The sequence below is a fragment of the Pyxicephalus adspersus genome, chromosome 1, assembly GCF_032062135.1.
Source record: "Pyxicephalus adspersus chromosome 1, UCB_Pads_2.0, whole genome shotgun sequence".
Taxonomy (NCBI): domain Eukaryota; kingdom Metazoa; phylum Chordata; class Amphibia; order Anura; family Pyxicephalidae; genus Pyxicephalus; species Pyxicephalus adspersus.
In genome coordinates, this window is record NC_092858.1 from 43,459,948 (window position 1) to 43,483,845 (window position 23,898).

At 39.8% G+C, this 23,898-nt stretch overlaps 1 protein-coding gene across 2 annotated transcripts; it reads left to right on the plus strand.

Annotated features, from left to right (window-relative positions):
• The first annotated feature begins 672 nt into the window (after positions 1 to 672).
• On the plus strand, positions 673 to 23,151 carry COQ10A (coenzyme Q10A). Of its 2 annotated transcripts, XR_011920382.1 has the most exons (6): positions 673 to 939; positions 12,053 to 12,208; positions 14,446 to 14,638; positions 16,367 to 16,468; positions 18,591 to 19,797; positions 22,709 to 23,151. XR_011920382.1 is itself a non-coding variant. In XM_072408978.1 (5 exons), exons 1-5 carry the CDS (start codon positions 815 to 817, stop codon positions 18,756 to 18,758), a joined length of 744 nt encoding a protein of 247 aa, XP_072265079.1. In that variant the 5' UTR covers positions 673 to 814; the 3' UTR covers positions 18,759 to 20,729. The 2 variants fall into 2 exon arrangements, 1 of the variants encoding a protein (XP_072265079.1); XM_072408978.1 differs by lacking the exon at positions 22,709 to 23,151 and having other exon boundaries at positions 18,591 to 20,729.
• The last annotated feature ends 747 nt before the right edge of the window (positions 23,152 to 23,898 follow it).

Consider the following 23,898-nt stretch of genomic DNA (forward strand, 5'->3'; position numbering starts at 1 on the left):
TAACATCTTTGTACCAGTGTAAGCAGAAACCTTACTGTTTCTGTCTGAGTCGGGGAAAAAGTTTTTTTGTCCTAGATGTGTTTAAAACCATAGCATGCATGCTGTGCCAAATTATTCTGCACTCTACCTGGGAAGTACATACTGGAATTGCAGCTCTTTCTAGAATTTTGGGCCAAACAATGTCTAGCTGCTTTACATACAAATTCAACTTAAGGACAAACCTACAGTCCCTATCTCCTATGTAACCCGGGGACTACCTGTATATATTGGTCTTGTATTTTGAATAATTAATACTATAAATAAAATTACAAGACATCTTTGAAATGGGGAAAAGATCAATGGGGTTATTTGGATAGAGAAGTCTGGGAAAGAACAGATTCATATATTAGGGACAAGACTCTTTAAGGTAATGGGAGATATGTTGGGCTATATATCTACATTATAATAAAACACTACCAGACCGCTAACCAGCTGGCAGGTAAACATGTAGACATTTAAATGTTCTATGAAGGTGACTAAACCGTCACTGTGCTTCTTTCCTAACGTTTGTATTTTACACCGCGCCCAATCGCCACAACAAGGACTACAACTCCCGGCATTCCGTTCTTCGCAGCGACCAACGTCACATGTGATCTCACGAGAAAACGTCACCAAGGGTCGCCATGGTGATGAGATTACGTAGGTGATAGTGACAGTAGTGTTCTGAACCGGCATCTCTCTCCGAGGTCAGACTCAGGAGTGCGGATCGAAAGGCGGCCCCTCCTAGACAACACTCCGTCTGAAACGGTGTCCAGCAGTCTCCCTCAAAGCCGAAATGGCCGCCAAATGCGCGGGCCGCCTTGGCGGTGTAGGCGCGCGCTCCCTTAGTGACTTCGTCGGGCTCGCGACATTCCAGGGGTTCCGGGGCTGCCGGACGCGAGCGCAGCGTCACCCAATCAGGTGAGAGTAATTATGGGGGGCGCGCGGCTGCAAGGCGGGGCTTGGGGGGAAATCACGTGAATCTTGTATAATATTAGAAATATGAAGGCAGAAGGTGAACTATCGGTGTAATTGTTATGATATCCCCGGGAGCAGGAAGTACAGAGCTCTGTGCAATGGTGGCAGCTGTAGGAACATATATATATATAACACTGATCACTGTGCAGGAGCCACAAGTCATGGGGACTATGCACACACAATAGTAAAACAGACCTAGAACATTGATCGGTCTCCTAACCTATAGATGAAGGCCTTACTTAGCATCTCAATATTGTGCACCTTGCAATCAAATGTAATGTTTTCCTATGTCCTTAATATGCTAAAACAGAAATATTTAATGTAAGTGGAGCCTTAGGAGGCCATTTACACCTTCCTGATGCCTTTATTTTGCTTGAGCTGCATCGACACCCAAATTGTCCTCATCTGATACCTTGGTATGGTGGGCAGCCATTCAAAATGAATAGCAGTGCACTGGATTCACTTTGTGTGAATGGCCCCTAAGTGATTCCTATAATGTAGTCTCCAGGTAATCATGGTGCAGGATCCCATATACAATCCCTAGTTATTTGGATACTGAATTGTAAGATCATTGCCTTGTAGATCAGGCCCCGTAATAATATTAATAAACAGGATTTTTATAGCGCCAACATATCTGTATAATAAATAGGGGTTGCAAATGACAGAGGAATACAGACAGTGACACAGGAGGAGGAGAGGACAAGTAAAGTCATTTCCATTGTTCTGGTATTTAGATTTAATTAGGGTCTGATCTCTATCTCATTGGCTAAAGGTGTAATCTGTATATCTTCTGTCTCTTAACCAGCCATCATTTTATATTGACCTCCTATGGTGTAACACTTTCCCCACCTCTTAGATTGTAAGCTCTAATGGCCAGGTTCACCACCTACTCCCTTGTCATTGTATCCCTTGGGTATTTACAACCTATAGTTGTTGTACAGCTCTGTGTAATATGTTGGTGCTTTATAAATACAGTTTATTAATAATAATAATATACCAAAGCATTAGTTACAAATATGTATTAATCTTTGTCCTGTCTATGAATAAGATTACACTGGGGGCTGGATTTATATGTGGATAGTGACTGTAGCATGATGTCGCAGCCTATGTAAGTGAATAGAAAGCTCCTGTTCTTGTTTTTTGACCTGTGACACACCTCACATATGTGGGCTCCAGTCCCTGACTTTGGATATGCTTTACATCTCTTTCTTGCAATACAAGTGTATGAGTTGCCCTTTAAGTACTGCATGGCTGATGTTTTACACAAGGAGGCCATGTTTTGCAGTGAAATATGTGTCTCCCTCTAGTGGTCTATGTAAAAATCTGCATATGTGATATAGTATCAAAATTTGGACATAGCATTACAAAAGATGACTTCTCTTTTAACAATGTTATCACTTAAAGCTCTCCCCCTTTCCTCTTCCAATTGCAACCCACATAATACTGTCAGCCCTGATCTGGAAATTTTCACTGTGTTGCCGGACTATATGACTGATAGGTCTGTGGTGCGGGTGAGCAGCATTTCAGAATCCTTCCAGGATTTTGTCCATGCTTTTCAGCACTGGGTGGATATTCACATTTGAAACTTCCAGAATAGAGCTGAAGGTAAGCGTTTAGCATTGTGGGTTACACTGCCTGCTGTATACTAAGGACATAGTGAACTTTGCTTGAGCAGGGCTATTTGTGAACATGAATCTCCTGAGGCTGGGGATTTTCTGGAAATTACCCTATATATGTTGATGGGATCAACAGCACATGTATTGCCCGCACAGGGAAAATTTTGTGCCAAGGATGTAAACATTGACCAAACCTATGGTATAGAAGTAAATATGTATCTTTGGTGGGGAAGGGTAGGGTACTTCAGGGCAAAAAAGATAGGTGCGCTGCTAAAATTACCCTGTCAGCACAGAAACACTTCTTAAGAATAAAATACCTACCAAAAAAAAATATTGTTTATACTGTAGCTGCCTTTGGCTTGAAACATGACAATGTTGCTGTATCCTAGCCACTGAGAAGAATATACACTTCTGGGTTTGTGGAACATGTGCTCCTCCTGCCATACATTATTGGTTTTTACTGCTGGTTGTACAGTGAGTGGGGTGGGGTGGGGGGCAGGTACAGGTATTAAAATGGGTTAAATACCTGTGGCGGCCCAGGCGCACATAGCCTGTAAAGTTTATTCACTCATTTTGTTTTTTGCATAGGTATTCCTGTATAGGACATGTTGCAAAAATATTTCACTGAACAGGACCTATACTATCCTTGGAAATATTAGCATGAACAGCCTTAGTCTTTCTGAATGCCATGCAGATAAGTTAACCTTTACCAACATCAATAGAGATCCTTTTCAGTCCTCTCCTCTATTTTCTGTCTGTAACAGTGAACATTAATGTTGTGGTAGCAGAATCACAAAGGACAAGGCCAGTACGGTACTTTGCCCCTTAGCTTCTATAGATACATGGGTTTGCAGCCTGGTGTCACCCCATGGTTTATTTGTTCCCAGGGTAGGGCAGCATTTGGTTATATGAAAATCCGCCTGTTAACGCTGCCCACCAAGTCTTACAGTAAGCTGGACTACCCCGACATGCACTGGTTAGGGTTTTCTTCCTGCTTCCACAGCTTGGGCCAAATAAAAATGTATGATTTTTTTTTACGGTAAACATTTAGTTTTAATCTATAATTGCTAGCTCTTTAATGACAAGAGGAATACTTTCTTGCCAAAATAAGGCATGGAAGCAGAGGAGTATAGGCCCGGGTTAATTCTGGTTATGTAATAGTTCGCAAGAAACATTCCTTTCCTATCTTAGGCAATTTATGGGGAGAAATAAACAACTATATTTATACTATAGCAAATCTTTGTCTATTTTACAATAAAAATGTGCTACTTCTTAAAAAGCAGCAGTGTCACATGTGCCTTGATTATGCAGTGAGCCAAGGGGGCGTGAAATGTAGGTATGTAGCTGAATAGCCTATTGACATAAGGCATGCAGTAACACTATGCAGCTGGATATTAGGCAATGTTATCCGATAGCCACCTGCAGCATAACCAGACCATCATGTGAACATAAAACTGTTTTAGTCAGCTGTTTGAATTCATTGCAGGGCTGGGCCTAAAACATTTGGATCAAAAAGACAGTTAACAACTTTGAAGTAGAGAAGTATAACCTGAGAATCCAGTTACAGAAAATATCATGTCCTTGTACACACATATTCCTGGTTTATCAGTGACTGCAGGGAAATCTAGTCTTTAGTACACTTCAGTAGATGCAGAAAAAAAAAACTAATAAAAACGAATTGTCTTTGGGCCGCACGGTGGCTCAGAGGTTAGTGCTCTGGTCTTTGCAGCTCTGGGTCCCAGGTTTGAATCCCAGCCAGGACAGTATCTGCATGGAGTTTGCAGGTTCTCCGCGTGTTTGCGTGGGTTTCCTCTGGGTACTTTAGTTTCCTCTGATATCCCAAAAACATGAAGTTCAGATAATTGGCTTCCCCCAAAATTGACCTTAGACTGTATTAATGACATATGACTCTGGTAGGGACATTAGGATGTGAGACCCTTTGAGGGACAGCTAGTGACATGACTATGGATTTTGTGCAGCGCTGCGTAATATGTTAGTGCTATATAAGTACTGTATAATGCAGGAAGGTCTCCCATACAATGTGACATGGACTTGTGGATGTGATGTTGTAAAGGGACTTTGGAGGGAACTGCATATCCTATATAAAAGTGCATTTAGATAAAACATGGATGTATTTGTATTCTTTTGTTACAGCCTTGTTATTGCCAAGGGTACTCTCTATTTACAAATGCCTTTAAAATGCATGTATTGTGCTTGTGTCCTGTGTTCAGGTACTTTTCTCACTGACATGAGCTCAAATACAACAAGCTGTGGTCACAAATTCCAGTCCAAACCTGAAAGGAAAGGAACATCAGTGCACCCGGCCTGTCGAATTCCATTGATATTGGCAACAATGCCTTTAAAGACAACAACTGCCTCAGATGTGAATAACTTCTTCCAATTGGGAACGTCTGTAAAACTCTGTGGGTTTTTTCCTGTTTGTAATTAACAGGGCAGATTGCATTCCTATTTTAGCTAAACCATTAGAAAACTGCATACATAAGGTAAACCATGTATAATTGTTCTTTTAATCCATTACTATAGCTGCGTACACACTTCCAATTTTTGTCGTTGGAAAGGATCTTTCACGATCCTTTCCAACGACAAGGGAGTGCACGATGCATGAACGATGCTGTACATACAGCACCGTTCATGCTCTATGGAGAGGGGAGGGGGAGAGCGACGGAGCGGCACCCTGCTGCTCGCTCTCCCCTTCCCTTTCATTAGGATCGGCTGTCGTCCATCGTCCATCGTCCGTGGATCCGGCAGGTCGGTCGTCCGGACGATGGACGACACCGACTGTACACACTCCAGATTTTCGCCCGATAATTGGCCGATGCCGATTATCGGGCGATAAAAATCTGACGTGTGTACGTAGCTTATGACTAGTAGTTGTTTATATAATATGATAAAACCAGAATTTTTCAGCAGTTTGACTAAATACATATATTTGGTTTGTTATCTTACTAAAAGAGTGCAGCATTGTGTGGTATAAAATACATTTAGAAAATATAACCAGAGATACTGTCCACTGTTTAGTTTATACCGGTTTAATAAATATTCACTAATATGTATGGATAGCCATGCACACCTTCACACTTGGAGAATCTGTCTGTTCTGCTACATTGTGTTCGGCTACGTACACACGCTAGATTTTTGTTGTTGGAAAGGATCTTTCACGATAGTTTCCATAGACAAATGACTGACAGATGAATGAACGAACACTTTACATACAGCACCGTTCTGTTCCATGGAGAGGGGAGGACGAACAAGCGGCACCTTCTGTGCTCTCCTCCCTTTCACTTCCATTGTGGTAGTTCATCTTTTGTCGTTCATGAATCTGCCAGGGGCGGTTTTAAACCCTCCACCAAAACAAAAAAAAAGCAGGTCAATTTTACTTTATATAAAAGGTTTGTCCACGTTTTTATGTAAGGTAAAAATTATAGTTTAGGTACGCTTTAATGAACAGTGCATGTGGTATGTAATAGGGTGATTGGTTTTTAAATGATGATCGATAGTTATACCAAAGGAGTTGTTAGAATTAAGCATAGATTGAACTAAAGTCATCCCTGTATAGCTAGCATAGTACATGAGGCCGTGATTTTTCACCTACATTCCTTACATTCTTGAGCACAAGGTTCAGCAATGGCCACTAACTTTATGGGATTGTATACTTCTCTGTTTGGGTTTACCCAGATAATTGAATGTAATGTGAGCCAGGAGAAGGAAGTCATGTTGACATTTAGTTACTTTCTGAAAATGGGTTATGCAGAGGAAATCTAGTTTATTCTGTGTTCTCATAGGAAATATTTTGATCCTTACAGCCATCCACATACAGCCTTACTCAAGGACTGCTTGAGTCAGGACCTTCTGAACAACTTTTTTTTTTCTGACAATTACAAAGTGATAGAACCTTTTAGAATCCATGCAAAATTAAAATCTCAGAATGTTCATAGAATGGAAAGTGAAACTCCATCATGTGCAATAAAATGGAGAATTAAAATATGTTGACTGTGATGTCACTATCTGAGTGGTTGTTTGCTATTTTGCAAAGCCAACAGAGAGCATGGTCCTTTGGTTACAGTTATAATGGGGGGGTTGGAGGCTAAGCTATATTATATATACTATACTTTGAATATAATAAATCTACACTTTATCGGAAGTTAAAAAAAGCCATAAAATGTTCACAAGGAACCACACTCCACTTGCTTAGATCTTCTTGTCTTAATCAGGCTCAACCACAGTGCTTCAGTTATCCCAACTGACCCCAAATGACTGTACATATCTATTTCAGTACCAACATAGAGTGCAACATGTTTTTTTCAAATCCCCCCTCTTACATAAAATAACAGCATTATATTATATTTAAATGTTGTCAGCCCTGTCAGTGGAAGCTGTGTAGCCCACCCTTTTTGCTTCCCTGTTCTTCCCGTTTGATATAGGGTGCCATGAATGTCTCCAATGTCCAGTAATGAAGCAAAGAGAGCAGGAATGAATGAGCAGCAAGTAAGAGAGATCTGAACACAGAGCTCCGCTTATAAGAGAACTCTTTATTTATACACGCAGTCAATGGTTTCCAGCTTGTTAATTGTAACCTTATGTTCTAGGAACACATACATTGGTGTAGGATTGTGAAGTGTGCTCCCACAAAGTCTGAATCACAGTGACAGAAGGATGCAAAAACACCGTACAGCCTGGGCTTTTTGGTTCTGTATAGAGAGATGGATGAGCAGCTTTGCTCAACTGTCTCTGCCCAATGAGGAAACTGCGGTCATTGCTGGTCATTTAGTGGTCCAGGTGGAAGAATCACTAAAGAATTTCAAGGCAACATGGTGGCTCAGAGGTAGCACTCTTTCCTTTGCAGTGCTAGGTCCCAGGTTCGAATCTCTGCCGGAACACTATCTGCATGGAGTTTGCATGTTCCCCCCATATCTGCGTGGGTTTCCTCCGGGTACTCCGGTTTCCTCCCACATTGCAAAAACATGCATTGAGGTTAATTGGCTTTCCTCCAAAATTGGCCTTGGACATATGACCATGGTAGGGACTTTAGATTGTGAGCTCCTTTGAGGGACAGTTAGTGACACGACTATGGACTTTGTACAGCGCTGCGTAATATGATGGTGCTATATAAATACTGTATAATAATAAAAGGCTCGGGTGCACAGAAATTAGATTTTTGCTAGTGTGTTGTACCTAATTGTACAAATTTTTGTACTTTTTTTTGCTTTCTTTATTGCTTGAAAATGCATTTGGTGTTCTGCAATACATATCAGGAATAAAAAAGGTACCTGATATTTTAGAGCATAGTTTTGTTAGGCATTCTTATCTGTAATCATGTGAAACTAAGTTCAACATATTCTCAGTTAGAAATTATTCCTTTTTTGTCTTTTAAAGAAGTTTATATTGTTTTGATGTTTGTAGCTTTGTAATGGCATTTTCATACTATAAACCAACAAATCCTACACTACTATTAAGACTGGAATTGCATAAGAGGTATCAGGAAGTCATAGCATTGTATGGTATTGTACTGTACATTAAAGAATTGCTAGGACATGCAGTGCTGCCAAGCAAGGCCTTGGCTGGTAAACATGGCTGTGTTCAGAGTACATTGGAAATAGGGGAGCAAACAGGCGGGGAGGTTTCGCTCTGTCATCTGCAATGTATGTTCAAACTCGTAATTGTTATATAACACAACAACCTGTGACACTATACTTTAAGGGAACACTTGTACAATCCCTCCCCTCGGGCAGCATGTGTTTTATTAGTTCTTTTCCATCTCCTTAACTATTTAAACCTGTCGATACGTGTGAAAAGATTGTGGCTCAGTAATCAGTGGGTAAAACCTATGAATGTACAGAAATATTAGTTGGTGCCACTACCACATATATAAAATGTTGTGCTTTTACAATATAAAGCACTCTGATATCTATTGGTCTGTAATTTTGTCTGCACGTGCAACTTTTTTTTTTATCTGATTCTAACAGATAGAAATAAGCAGAGGTCACATCAAGGTGAGGCGACCTGAATAGCTGGTATTGTGCCATGTTATGCAATGCCCTTCCATTATTTCACATTATGCCAGTGTTTGCTGGATACTGCAGGCTTCTATGCTTTGATTTTTTCTGTTCAACTGTTTTATTGTGTATTCACCTTGTTTGCAAACATTAAGGCTGCCAACACATGTCCAACCGTTCTCGTCCGATAATCGCCTCAGGGCCGATATCGGACGAGAATTTGGCGTGTGTACATCGCTCATTGTCCATCGTCCAAATGACCCTCCTGGAGGATCCAAGGACGATGGACGACTAATGATCCTAATAGAAGTGAAGGGGGAGAGCCCGCAGTGGCGTTCTGCTCCGTCGTTATCCCCCTCCCCTCTCCGTAGAGCAGAACGGTGCTGAAAGATCTTTCCAACGACAAATATTGCACGTGTGTACGTAGCTTAAGGGTTTCCAGTTATAAGTGTTTAATCTTGAAGTTATTTAAAGCTAGAAAGGATGTGATTTGTTTTGGAATTGTGCCACTTAGCCACATGTCAGGAGATCATGCTATTAATGAGGGTGCTAAAAATGATCATGTTTACTTCAGGAACTATTCCCATCACCCTTCCTTCCAAGTAGCCTGCTTCTACTTATAGTGTAGTCATAGCTAAACTATTCTTATTATTAAAAGTCACTAGCTCTTATTCAGATATTGTTCTTGCAAATTTGCCAAGCTATCACATTGCAATATAATAAACTGTATGGCGGTAAAGGATGAATTGCACACCAGGCAGCCCATTGCCACCTTGAAACTGATCTGTCACGTTCTGCCTTACATGACCCGCTGGATGTCTGTTCTAAAGCTATTAAAGTTACACCAGGGTAAGATACTGATTAGACTAATGTAGTGTAAGAGGTCGTATCACAACTACAGTACGAACTTTGGGTTTCAGATATCTGTGTTAGCATAGTGTACATCCCTGCAGCCACTGATCACATTTAAAGAATTAGTTAAAAATCTCATTCTTTTCTATAACTGCCCAGGTTTCTGATCCTTTTGCTCTGTCACATGTTACCAGACAATGTTATCCCAGCTTCTTGTTTCAGTGATAATAGAGCTCTGTGCTGTTAAATAAAAACATTGTAATGGTATGTTAGGGTTACAAAAGGCGAGCTTAATAAAAAGACAATTTAGTGTTGTGCTAATCAGATTAGGAGAATTTATTGTATACAGCAACTAATTATATCTCCTATTTAGGCATTCAAACACAATCTCAAATGCTTCCTGTAGGTTCCTTGACCTATCCTTTAGGCTGGCTACACACATGCAATAATTGTCATGGAAAGGATTTTTTAAGATCCTTTACAATGACCAAAGACTGAACAATGCATGAACAAGTGTTGGACATACGAGGAGGTGCTGAGAAGTTCCTGACTTTGCCCAGAAAGAAGAGTGCCCGAGTTATGAAATATCACATTTATTCAACATATTCCCCCCTGAGACTGATGCACTTGGTACAGCGTAGTTGCAGCTTTTCTAGACCGTTCAAATAAAAGTCCTTTGGTTGGGCCGCAAACCAGCTCTCAGCAGAATCTTTGACGTCAGAAATGTCCTCAAAACGTTGCCCCTTTCTTCAAATTCAGGAACAGATAATAGTCCGAAGGGGCCAGGTCAGGTGAGTATGGGGGATGGTGGACCAATTGGAAACCCAGGGTGTTATTTGGCAGCCACAAAGTTGGACATGTGGGCAGGTGCATTGTTCTGCAATAAAAGGATCCCTTTGGTCAACTTTCCACAGTGTTTTGTCTTAATTGCCTCCTTCAGCTGGTCAAGGAGGTTAGCATAATACTTTCCGGTTATACTAGAGCCCTGAGGTAGGTAGTCCACCAACAGAATACTGTCTTTGTCCGAGAAGACAGACGCCATGACTTTTTTGGCTGATTTCTGGGTTTGGAACTTCTTCGGCCACGGGGAACCGCTGTGGCACCAGTCTTTTGACTGTTCCTTGGTTTCAGGATCATAGATGTGGAGCCAGGTTTCATGCTCAGTCATTTACCTAGCCAAAAAGTCATGTGCAGCTTCATAATGGGCCAAAACGGCTTTGGATGCTTCAACTCTTTCCTTCTCCTGATGACTGTTCAAACATTTTGGCACCCACTTTGCTGAAAGCTTGCGCATGTCTAGGATAGTTGTGATAACAAACCCAACATGCTTCCATGAGATGTCAAGTATCTGGGCTATCTTTTTTGCTGATATTCGCCGGTCCTCAATATTCAGCTCATGGACAGCATCGCAGGTTGCCGGGTCAGTTGAGGTTGGGGGGCCGCCTACTGCAGGTCTCATCTTCAACGGTGAAATGCCCAGTCTTGAAACGAGATATCCAGGTTTTGACAGTGCTTGTGACGTCTCGGTGTGAATGTCCTTTGCTGACTTTCCATGGAGAAACAAAAACTTCATTACGGCCCGTAACTCCAACCACGTGAAACTTGCTTGTGCCTCTGCCATCACAGCTTCTCACTAAAAGAAAAAAAAACTGTTTTAAGAATCCCAAAGTCCTGATATTTGCACACCTACATAATCAGATATTAGGCTGTCATATGCCCCCACACTCAATTTTCTATTTCATCTGGAAGGGGGCAAAGCCAGGAACTTCTCAGCACCCCCTCGTACAGCACTATGGGAATCTGCTCTATGGGGAGGGGAAGGGGGAGAAAGACAGAGTGGCACCCCGCTGCGCTCTCTCCTCTTAACTTCCATTGCAGTCGTTCGTGGTTCATGGATCCATCAGAACGGATACATGAACGACAAACGCTGTACACACACCAGATTCTCACTCGATATCAGCCCTGAGGCAATTATCAGATGAGAATCACATGACGTGTGAACGTAGCCTAAGATCTGGTAGCCAAACATTTGTGGTCACATGGGTAAATCCAAACCTCCTTATACGATAACCAAGGGATGTGTAATGACATATGGTAATTGATGGGAGGTGTGAAGGTTTCTAAAATCCACCTGTTCTAAATAGGACAATAGGTTACATTATGTAGTCCAGTGTTTCTGACCAACAGTTTAAAAAAAAATGTTTACCTGGAGCCAGGCTTTAATATGGCAAGCACAAATGTCCTCCCTTTATAATCGTGCTCCACCTTCTGTGTCACATATTATAATTTTGTTGTAATATTGTTGTCTGTCATGCTTTTTCACAAGGATTAAATGAAGCAGATGTAATCTTTAGATGTTTAAAAATAGCTTGACATAAACTATAATTTTGGTAATTGGGCAGACCATTCCTTATACCGGGGCTTCTTAGTTGGTACCGGACCAGCTATGGTAATGGCCTCCATCCTCACTGAGAAAATTCATAGCCGATGTTTAAGACAATATGCAATCCCGGAAGTTCACTTGTTCTGTATTGATGTTTTGCTTGTCTGACTCACCAATTTTTTTGTTTTTAGACATTTATCTTCGTGTGGTATTATTATGACAAGAACACCGAAAAGGATTTTGCAAGATGTTGGAGACCCTTGTATTCAGCATTGCCGGAGCTTCCTTGGATTTACTGGGCCACTCACTAATAAAAGAAAGGAGTACTCCGAGCGAAGAATAATTGGGTAAATAAAAATCATGTATTTTATTGTTTCATTCCTCATATATTTCTGGTTTTATGTCTTCTATTTAGTAAACCTTTTTATTGCACTAAAAATGTTATATTTACAAGGAAGCGGGGAAAAGTAATTGATTATAAAGCAAATGTTATGTCTGCTGCCCTAGAATAAACCAGTGTTTTTTCATGTATGAGATACTAGCAGATCAGCCTGAAGTGAAGTAAACAGACTTGGAGCTTATATATGGTTTATGTAAGAAGATAAGACGGTATAATCAGATGTGGGAGCCGACATTTAAGTGAATCTATCACTTTGCCCTGCATGTCAAACTTTGATTTAACATCAGTGGCTTCCCAATCTGTCATTTTAACTCGGCAACCCTGTTTACCTTTCCTTACATAAAACCGAGCTAACATATCAGAACATCACAAATTGAAATAGTTCTGCATTAAAATTTCGAGCTTGACTAAAAAAATACACTTACCTATCCCGCAGGGCAGTCTGATCCATCCGGGCGTGTCTTGCATCAGGTCTCGCGTCGTCCTGACATCCGTCCAGGAGCCAGCGCTCTGGGCGCCACCATCCTATCCTCTTCTTCCTGGTTCTTCATCCCATGTCACCCGACCCAGGCACGAGATTGGGTGACGTAGGATGAAAACAATTTTGTCGATATCACTGCACATGCGTGAGATCAGCAAATTTTTTTGTTTGCACGAAAAGGCTCCTTCTGCGCATGCCCGAGATGCATGGGCAGAAGGGGCACCCAAGAGCCTCCCGGGATGCCTGACGTAGGACAACCAGAATTAGGGGGTGTTGCTGCACCCTTTTTAAAAAAAAAAAGTGTTGCACTTAAAAAAAAGCAAAAAAAAAAAAAAAAAAAGAATTTTTACTTTACATAAAAGGGTTGTCTACCCTTTTAAGTAAAGTGACATTTCTAAGTTTAGGTACGCTTTAAGACATATTGATGGGAACAAAGTGAAAGTACTTTTGACATCCTATATTAAGTGACGAAATATTGGAGCATAGAGGAGTGTGCGTGTGTTGGGTAGATAACAATACGTTTAGAAAATTTGTAAGCATTACTACTACTCATAGTTTGTGGTAGATATGTGTATAACCTGATCAGACTTGTCTACTGCAAGTTTCCTTGCCATATTTTGTAAGGCTGAAATCTCCCAATACAGCATTAACACCAATACAGCTATGGAGGAGCCCTCAGGAGAATCTGGTTATGTAACTGAATTAATCTTGCCATGTGCTTGAATTCATGGTGCATGATCTAGATCCCCTTTTTATATGGCTTTTCTTCATGGTACTTTTCAAAAGTGCAGCTGCTTTTTTCACTCTTGTACAATCCTTTTCTTGTACTCTCTTGTACGATCCTTTTATTGCTAAAATTGAAATGTTTTTCAGTTGAATGGGAACGTTTGAGACCCCAGTTAAGCTTGTGGCAGAGTTCTGTGGTCAACCCTAGGTCTGAAATGGCCCTTATCCTTTTTTTTTTTTTTTAAATATAATAGAAAATGGCTGTTAGCATACACTTTAATTCAATGGGTTTGATAATGGTTTGTGCTCATATATCTGAATTTGTGACGGAAAGGACTTGATTTTCTTAGCAAATAAAAAAGTTTTAAAATGGGTGTAAATACATTGCTTCATATGCCAAACTCAAATGCCCATTGCAGTATCAGCTACAATATATAACTTTTTAAAAGAGAAATTGTAGAAAATGTAGCTTTCAGAATACAGAATTTGCTAGCCTTTTGAATTATTAAACCAGGTTTAATCGATTATGCTGTAGAGACTTGAGGAAAGGTATGGTGAAGGTGCTCCTCCTAACACTAAGTACAGGCATTAGTGCTGTATGTACAGCACTCGTTCATTCATCTTTCCGTTGTTTGTCATTGGAAACTATCGTGAAAGATCCTTTACAACGACACAACTGAAAGATGAATGAACGAGCCCTGTACATAGAGCGCTGTTCTGTTCTATAGAGAGGGGAGGGGGAGAGTGAGCAATTGGAACCTCGCTGCGCTCTCCTCCCTTCACTTCCATTGCAGTTGATTGTCTTCTGTCATTCATGGATCTGCCTTGGCATCAGACGGCCTCTGTACACATGTTAGATTCTTATACGAGACGAGCCCTACACTATATGCTTTTATAACTAGCCCAACCCATTCTGTGATGTGAATTACAGCATAATGAAATGCATTGCATATAACTGACCTTCATATAACTTTCAGCTACTCCATGCAAGAGATGTATGAAGTCGTATCCAATGTAGAAGAATACAAACAATTTGTACCGTGGTGTAAAAAGTCCACTGTCATCTCCAAGCGCACAGGATATGCAAAAGCACAGCTTGAAGTTGGCTTTCCGCCCATCATGGAGAAATACACATCCATTCTCACACTGGTGCGCCCTCATCTAGTTAAAGTAAGTGAATTTATATTGTGCATAACTCCACTAAAAGAAGATAAAACTTACATTTATTCTGCATTTATTGTAGCAGACTTAGAGATGTTCTACATTGTGATTTTAGACTAGACCCCACTCACTGCTGTCGTATAGAACATAGTCTGATAAAAATCATTAATTGTTTTCAGGTAGTCTGCAGTTCATTGCTGGCTTTAAAGTTTAAATAATCTGCTGCCAGCAGAAGTCATGCCATCTTTCTCACATGAACTGGTTTTGCATAACTTCCACTTGCAGTGTGATCAGTCAACAAACACATTTCACAGCAGTTTTTTCTGACCAGGAAGTCGTATTCTCCAACAAATGTATATTATGAGACCTATGAAAACTACTCACTGACAGGTCATTCCTCATACACTGAGACTATGGTAGCCAAAATGCCTCAGAAACCCCAGAATCCTAATGACCAGAGGTCTGGCGTTCACATGTTGTCAACTTCTGGTGGAAAGAGTTATGTGAATTTACCCTGAGATTTGGATTGTTTGGCTATAATAGATCTCCTGTGTATAATCTATTTCAGTATTCAGAGCTTAATATGCATCATATACAGGTCTTAACAACATGGTGTAGAAAAAATCCTTGTTCCATATCAGAGACTTGTTGTAAAGTGTAAAAATCTAAGGCTCATCTTGACAGCCAGGCAGTGTACATGTGCATAGTCTTAGTACAGCACACCTAAATGTTTTATATATATGTTTGGATGGTGCTGCAGTGTTCTCCCAGCCCTTTTTAACTGGGTGCACCACCCAGCACTTTTCAGTAACCACCTGGCTGTATTTGGATGGTTACTGATGAGTTGGGTCACAATACAGGAGCTTCTTCCCACTCCGCTTAACAAAATTTCTGGGCTGAACACTGTACTGGGTTTATATTGTACCTTTCCTAAACCTTTGAAAACTATTTGTGAGTTTCCCTAGTATTAAAAAGTAGTAGTACAGAGTTTGTGTAGAAATATATAATGTTACCATATAATGTTTTTTTTTTTTTCCAACATGTGAATATTTATATTTGATACATGCAGACGCAATTCAGCTGTAGTGCAATATCATCTTCTCTTCTGTTCATAAATCTAAAATAGTCACTGCCGGACTGGACACACTCCAGATCGTTTTCTTTTAAAGGGTAAGGTAGATTTCAAGGTCACAAGGCACCAGAAGAGAACACATTACTAAAGATTACCTCGAGCCAGGAAAGTTACAGCTGAGAAATACTCACAAGTAACTGCTTGCTGAAAGTGTATGTTCGTCCAAAACTTTTTTTTTTTGATAGAATTGGTAAAGAATAAGAACCTCTGTAAGGTTGACTGCTATCCAAAGCTTTAATAGAAGAAATTCTCCTCACTCGTTGCTTTTATAACCTCACTTTCTGGAAATAGGATGTGAGGAATAAATTCCAACGGCAACTTGAAGAATCATGAAAATGTTTTTACTTATAGAATAGAGGAGAGCTAGAATCCAGAAGTGTCTGCACTTTTCACAGATTCTCCCTCTTTTCCTGATAGATAAAATGGTCATTGGAATGAAAAGTATTTCTAACAGAACCCTGGATAGCAGTATAATCCTGTTTTGTTTCTAATCCTTTCATACTCTATACAAAAAGTAATACATTTTGGATGGACATGTGTTTACAATTTCCTAATACTTAAGTACCAAAAAAAAATGAGTAGCCTTTTTTTTTTTCTTTCTCTAGGCTATCTGTACAGATGGTCGGCTTTTCAACCATTTGGAGACCATTTGGCGCTTTAGTCCTGGCATCCCTGGCTATCCTCGTACCTGCACTGTAGACTTTTCGGTATGTAACATTTCATAGTTTTACTCTAAATGAACCATGCAACAGTTATTTTACGTAAGGATAAGTCTGACTGCTTTGGCAAAACTGAACTCTTTTCTGTCATCAATAGATGCGAATATGGCAAACTTTCTGTAACAAGTAGTTTGAAGCTTTACTTGCACAATATACCACCAATAGGTTTTAGGACTGTGCAGACCTCAATAAAGGGCTTCTACACAGCCCCTAAATGCTATTGGAGGTATGAAGATACTTTATACTCTTCTTGTTGTATTCTGGCTTTGTCTGGGATACAGAGGTTTTTTTTTCCCTCAATATATTCCTAGAGAGTTCTTCAGATGACTGCATTCTGGAAGAGTCCTCTCATAGAATACAATATTTGGAGCCAGAACTATATAGGAAAAAAATTTGGGTGCTTAAAACTGTAGATGAATGAAAAAAAAAAAAGCAAACCATACAGCCTGGTATCCTGACAACAGAATTCAAGTGGAATTCTGGAGTGCATCACTAGGGAGATGTTTTTCTGAAATATTTTACTAAGAATGAGTCAGCAGTTCATACATTTTATACATGCTTAGCATAAACAAAGATCTATAGTCGATGGAACGCTCGATCTTCATTTTGTTGTCAACCATTTTTCCAAAAAAACAATTGGCTAATGTCAACAGGGTTTGGATTATTGTCAATGGATGAATGCAGCCTGCATTTGAGACCTTTATAAGAAATTTTTTTCATATGCATTTTACCTCCTCCTATGCTGCCCCAACCCTCTTAAAGTGGCTTTTCCATTCCTTTTGACTTATATTGGGAGGGAAGCTGTTACAAAGTGAACAAAAAGCTCATCAATGCAAGCTCTTTATCTCATGGATAATAGGCACTGGGTCTGGGGCACATTAATATTTTGAGGGGTTAATTTTGGTTTTAAGCTTTTCTTCTCTGGGTAGAAGTCACAATTCTTAATGGCACAGAGAACATTAGAAGCCAGGCTTCACGTATTGGTATTTTCGCACCAATTTCAAGAGATCCAACTAACAGAGCTCTTTAAAAAAAAAAAAAAAAAAAAGTGATATAGCCTCTATTAATATCCAAAGTATTGATTCCCCACTAAGACGATATTGTAACATATGGGCTGTAGACCACCCTGGCATAGGGGCTTCCATAGGCAGGGCGTTTAAAATGCTAGACCAAAGGTAGCGAATATTTTAATATTTTAAGCCAAGAGACGTGTTGTAGGAGAAAGAGTTGTCTGCTATTTCTAAAAGAAAAATGTGAGTAAAAGCTAAAAAGCATAGGCTTCATAAAGCAGAACCACCTGCTGCATATGTGGGGAACTTTGTACAATGTGCTTCTGATTAACAAATCTTTCACCGTTCATCCATTTTCCTAAAATGAAATCTTGAAACGTTGTGTGAATCTTGGATGAAAACAATACGTAGACCCCATAGAGATTTGAAAGCAACAGTTTGTATCTCTGTTGGAGATCTTCCAGTTCTGGAATATTTGTGGTCATGACATGACAAAAAAAAAAGAAGAAGAAAAAATATTAAAGGTCTTCAGTTTTTATTCACAGAAATATCTGTGTGGCTGATGCTTTGTAAAGGTATTTACTTGTATTGTATAAAGAATTTTGCCTTCTAGTAAATGTATTTTGTAGGTGATTTTGTAACTCTATACCTCTTAAGAAAAGGTACATATATTATTATTATTATCATTATTATAATTAATAATTATATAGTGCCAATATATTACGCAGCGCTGTACATTAAATAGGGATCTGTTGAAACTAATGCCAGACCTTGTACATATGGGCAAAAAAATGTGCATTCCCTCTATATACCAAGTGCCTTATAGCACTATGTGTTTACAAAAGTGTTTTGAAGCTTTTGCTTTAGGCTGCATCTGTTTCTGATAAACATGGACTTCACCATGGGTCTGCGTGGATGTTGTCTACTTGAGCATCTTCATCCAGCTCTGGTAATTACATCTTTATTAAAATAGTGCAAAACCCAATCAGAATTCAAGTACTTAGATCAGTTGGGGGATCAGTTATAGTTTTTCTATTTTGTTTATCATTACATTAGCTGTGTTTTTATCTCATTTTTTTCTCTTTTCTTTAACTTTTCAGATCTCCTTTGAATTTCGTTCTTTGCTGCATTCCCAGCTGGCCACCGTCTTTTTTGATGAAGTTGTGAAGCAGATGGTTGCAGCTTTTGAGAGGCGGGCAGGGAAGACTTTTGGTCCAGAAACACCAATCCCCCGCGAGCTCATGTTTCATGAAATCCATCAAACGTGATGACCACATAATGATTATTGTTACAAAGGGAGAGACCATGACAGGACATCAGTGCCAGCCAATCCAAAGTCCACATGTTGTATACTGAACATGAGTCTCAAAACTTTGTGCACTCACTGGGACTGAAGAGCTCAGAACCACACCTAGGGTTATTTTTGTTGTTTTTTTTTTAAAAAAAAAAAAAAAACAAATATTTATTTAATTTCACATCTGATAGTGCTGAAAAATATATGTATAAGTTATCATCTGTGTCCAGTGGGAGGTGTGAGGTGGGCATGCTGTAGCCGAAGAGGGTGTTTTATGTGTGTGGTGTTCTATTTTTACTTTTAAAGATCTCGAGTATATCTGAAGAGAAGGGGTTATAGTAAAAAAAAAACAAACAAAAAAAAAACTTTTATCTTCATATTCAAAAAATGGCACACTTTAAGAGAACAGGGCTATAGGCACGCTATGTTAGTTATTTTAATTAAATTTTTTTTTAACACTGCAGTGCAACAAACACAGGTTTATCTGTCACGTGCACTGAAGCCTTAGTCGGCATGTTCACATAGCACCTGCATCCCTTTTAGTCCATCTAAAATGATTTTATGATCCCGTTTATGTCCCAGCCTCCCCCATATACTGAGATTAAAAAGGTAAAGCTAGTAAGATATACAATCTACCCACTGATTAAAATCATTCTTAATATTCCTCCACACTTTTTCATTACCAAGTACCTTGGGATGCTACAAAACTACTGTAATTTGTTTATATAGAAAAGCTGTGTATGTGTATGGTGGCCCTGTTCTAAAAATGGATTCAATCTTCAGTAACACAAGGATATAAAACACTGACTGTTTTCTTTTTTTTTTGCTGACAAGGTGTAATACAAAACAATCTATGCAAAAAGGTGCTATTAAAGCAGAATGCCACATGCTGGGCACCAAGGGAGTCTGTGTGCCAAATGGACATTTGTCGCTACAGTGCTGGATTTGGGTCTGGATGAAAGACTAGAAAAGACAGAATGCGCCACCCCCAATCCCGAATCCATGGGAGCACAGTAGGTATTAGAGACTGTAAAACTAACTGCGACATGATGATCTATAAAGGATATGGCTCCCTGTGTCTTGAGTTGAATGTGTAGTTGTGATGTTATAAGAGTTATACAGTATGATTGTATACATACATGCTAAGGTACAGTAATGCCATTGGATTAATGGAAACAAAACATACATCTTGGACCCAAAAGGCACGAAAGGAGATGGAAAACTGTGGGTATTCATGGCAAAAGAGTTTACAAAGGAGTGCAATACTGCCCATCCACCTCCTGGTGCTGCCTGAGCCTAGCGCTTGCATAATAAAAATCCTTCTAGGAGGTGTAACACAGGGCATCTGTCTAGCTGTTGTGTAGCTGCCAGCCTTGGCTATAGCTAGGCCTATCAGCAAATGCCTACCTAACCCTTACTCGTACTCCCTGAATAAATGATAGAACCAAGGTTGGGTAAGCACTTGCTGCTAGAACTCACTGTGGGTTCTTCTGCTGGTCACAAAGTGGCTGCACACCAACCCGAAGCCCTGTGTGAACACCACCTTTAAGGATATAGTATGGTTCTTGGTAATGTTCTTTCCGTAAATTGGCAGGGCTAACGAAGAAGCCTTGTGGAGAACTTTAGAACTCCGTTTTAGAAACGGTGACCTTCTGCTGCCTTGTTCTAGGTGCAAGGAGAGAACAGGGACCACTTGTCTTCCTTTATTCTGCCTCAAGCCTCTCCCTGAATATAGCAGAAGTAGTGTCTGCTTTAAATGTGTTGGCAAAATAGATCACAGGTCCAGCTGTGTCCTTGTCAGACATGTTGTATCTTCACCTCCAGCCTATGTGCCATTGTCATTATTCCTGTCATGTTTAATCATTGGACGTCTGCTTATCTGAAATATAGAGCTGTACAAACAAACCAACAGGGACAAGCATCAATAAATTGTTTGCAAAAATTACACGTGTATGGTGGAATAACCTGTTCCTTTGTTGTCAAACCAAAACTGATAACTCCAGCTGCAGCTTTATTAGAAAGCACAAAACTTGACGGTATTGACAGCCTTGGGCACATTCATATATCTGTGTACCAGTGCTCTTATTTTACCAACATACAAACAAAGCATAGGTGCATTTCCTTTACATTGAACTGAATGTCGGTATGCAAAGTACATAGGAGAAAATTACTACTTATGTGAAAAGCCCTCAAGGACTAGTGTTCAACTGCCGTCCTCTAAATTAGTGGTCCCCAACCTTTCTGACAGCAGGGCCCAATAACATAGAATAAAATGTGTCAGAGTTGCTGGGAATGGCAGAGAAGTGTAAGCCTTACATACATTGCTCTGCCATTCTCAGCAACTCCTGAGTAGGCAGTGTAAGGAGAGCCGCCCGCGCTCCTGCTGGTTGTGCTCCTGTTGCCACACTTTCACTAGCTTTAGAGCAGTGTAAGGAGGGCCGCCAGCGCTTCAGCCTCCTGTCGCTTGCGACCCCCAGTGCACCAATATTGTCTGGGGGTTGGGGACTACTGTTCTAAATAATGAGGTGTCACAGAGGGGAGTCATACTTGCATTGGTATTTAATCTTATATTAATCATTGATCAAACTTTCCATATACATAAAATCCATGGATGAATACTGTAAAAGACTTGTGAGAGAATATATATATATATATATATATATGATATATAAAATCATCCCTTCACATTTCATTTCACCCTCTACAATCTGGAATAGAAAGGTGGCAGTGGGACAAAGGTAGCGTGATTTCAGGAGAGCATTTGGCTAACATAAATGACTGCCAGTGTCTGTACAGGGGGGGCACTGAAACTATACTTAGATCTCAAAGTACGTGTGTACTGCAGGACATACTGTACAGAAATATGATCTCTGGCATATAAAGGGGAAAGTCATGTGGGAGCTTAGACCACCCTACGGTCTGGGTAAATTCTTTCACCTTATTTCTTTTTACAGTATTCAGTGAATATGTCCATAGTAAATTCTAATACCAATTTAAAATGTTTCTGAGATGACTTCAAATCAGAAGATAGAAGTGCCAATCATTAAATTGTTTGTGTTAGCTGCAGTTCATAAAACGTTAGGACAATGTTAAAACTAATGGTTACATCTTTTAGACATTTAATGAGCTTTTATGATATTTTTCCATGTGGCTAAAAGTTCCCATAATGCAATATGAAACTGGAGCATCACACATACCACAAATATTATATGTATCAGATATTTTATACGTAGGTCTATCATGACTGCAACCCTGTAAATGTCACATCAATGGTCATCTGACATGCAAACATGATACCTCTGGTACTATATGAGAACTTCACATACATACATGGGATAATTGGGTAATGATCTATTTAGTATTTATCATTCTATTTTCTCTTTAAAGTCCACAGTCTTACCTGTTTTTTTTTTTTTTAAGTTGGTGACTGATTTTTCCTGGGCAATGCCACACAGCAGTTACATTCCTCATGACACATGTTCTCACTTTTCAGGCTCGTATTGCACAGTAGGGAATGTGTGTTTTATTTTACAAAATACATGAGGTCTAAATATGGCAACTGGTCCATTTCTGCACAGTATAAACAATTGTTTTCTCCATGAAATTATTAATTCAGATGACTGCTGTGCAAGCCCCAATATTTAGCAGAAATCAGATGGAATAACGATTGGACCAAGCGTTGCTGTCTGGATTAGGGTTTATTACCATCCACCACTGTTTTCTGTACAGTAACAGATAAAACCAACTTGCATAATAATGTTTTGTTTTAGGTACTATCATAACTAATGAAAACATCAGGCTTTAAGCCTTTGATTTGGTACACTCAGTACCTGGTAACCACCGGCAAATAGAAATACTAAACGCGTAAATTGGAATGAAGACAATGGGCTGTAATCCGTCACTTCCATTCCTCTATTGTTACAGTACTGACCATTAGTCTCTGGATGCCCTCAATGATCTGCCATCTCCATTGATTTACCATCACTGGCTGCTGTATGGGATTCAAACCTCCTCTTTCTAAAAATCTTCATTTCAGTCCCATTCAACACTGAAAACCACAGGATGCTTCTACTCTCAGCAGCTAGAGGGAGACACAGAGGCACAGAAAGGCCCAAGACATAATAAAGGCAAACTTTACCTGGAGACTCTAAGAATCTGTCTTTTTTTTGTGCCGTCTTTCTCCCTGTTGGTGATTTACACTCTTGATTGGTCTGATCACAAGTGTTACTTAGAATAAATAAAAAGGAACAGAAAATAATTTAGGGTACAACAAGTTCAGAGTTGCCAAAAGAACAGGACGAGGGGAAATCTTCCAATGGGCATACTTAGAAAAAGTAAACTGAAAAATGCCCAAAACAAAAAAAAAATACACTTTCCTTCAATCCCGCAGCGCAGTCAATTGGTGCAGAGGTGTCTTCTATCAGGCCCTGTGCAGTCCCGGTATCCGTCTTCAAGCTGGCGTGCCGCCATCTTCGTGTCGTCTCCCTACATCACCTGACCCAGGTGCCAGATCAGGTGACGTAGGTTGGGGGAAAAAACGGCAATTTTTTAATCCCTATTTATGAAAAGTCTGCTGTGTGTGCCCCAGATGCTCAGGTGTGCGCAGGAGCACCCAAGGGCCTCCCGGGATACGTGATTTAAAAAAAAAAAAAAAGGGTGTTGCACTTAAAAAAACCCAAAACAATCAGAATTTTTATCATACATAAAAGGGTTGTCTACACTTTTACGTAAAGTGAAAGGGAGTTTAGGTACGCTCTAAGTAACAACTAAGAGGGGATTTTCCTCACTTTGGACAGATATCCTTTTTACTTCCTGTTAGGTCTACTGGACAGGAAGTGAGGGGGATCTCCCTCAGGAAGTATAGCAGGGAACAAAAATGTGGTTTATCTTTCCACTACTCAAAAATGTTGCTTTTTGATATATAGTATTAGGAACAATGAGGTGTATTATGAGACATATAATTCTGCATTGTTTCATATATATATTTTTTTCTCAGCCTGGTGACAGAATAACTCCCGTCCCTGACCACTTATTATTTGTGCATCCTTTTGGAGTGATATATGGAGTCATATCCAGGTATCATTACAGTTGCAAATCTGCAAAAAAATATATCG

Excerpts from the sequence above, each read along its gene's own strand:
- COQ10A (XM_072408978.1), top strand. The coding sequence starts at position 815 with ATGGCCGCCAAATGCGCGGGCCGCCTTGGCGGTGTAGGCGCGCGCTCC. Across the intron at positions 940-12,052 it reads GCGCAGCGTCACCCAATCAG|ACATTTATCTTCGTGTGGTA; the intron begins GTGAGAGTAATT and ends TTTTGTTTTTAG. Across the intron at positions 16,469-18,590 it reads CCTGCACTGTAGACTTTTCG|ATCTCCTTTGAATTTCGTTC; the intron begins GTATGTAACATT and ends TTAACTTTTCAG.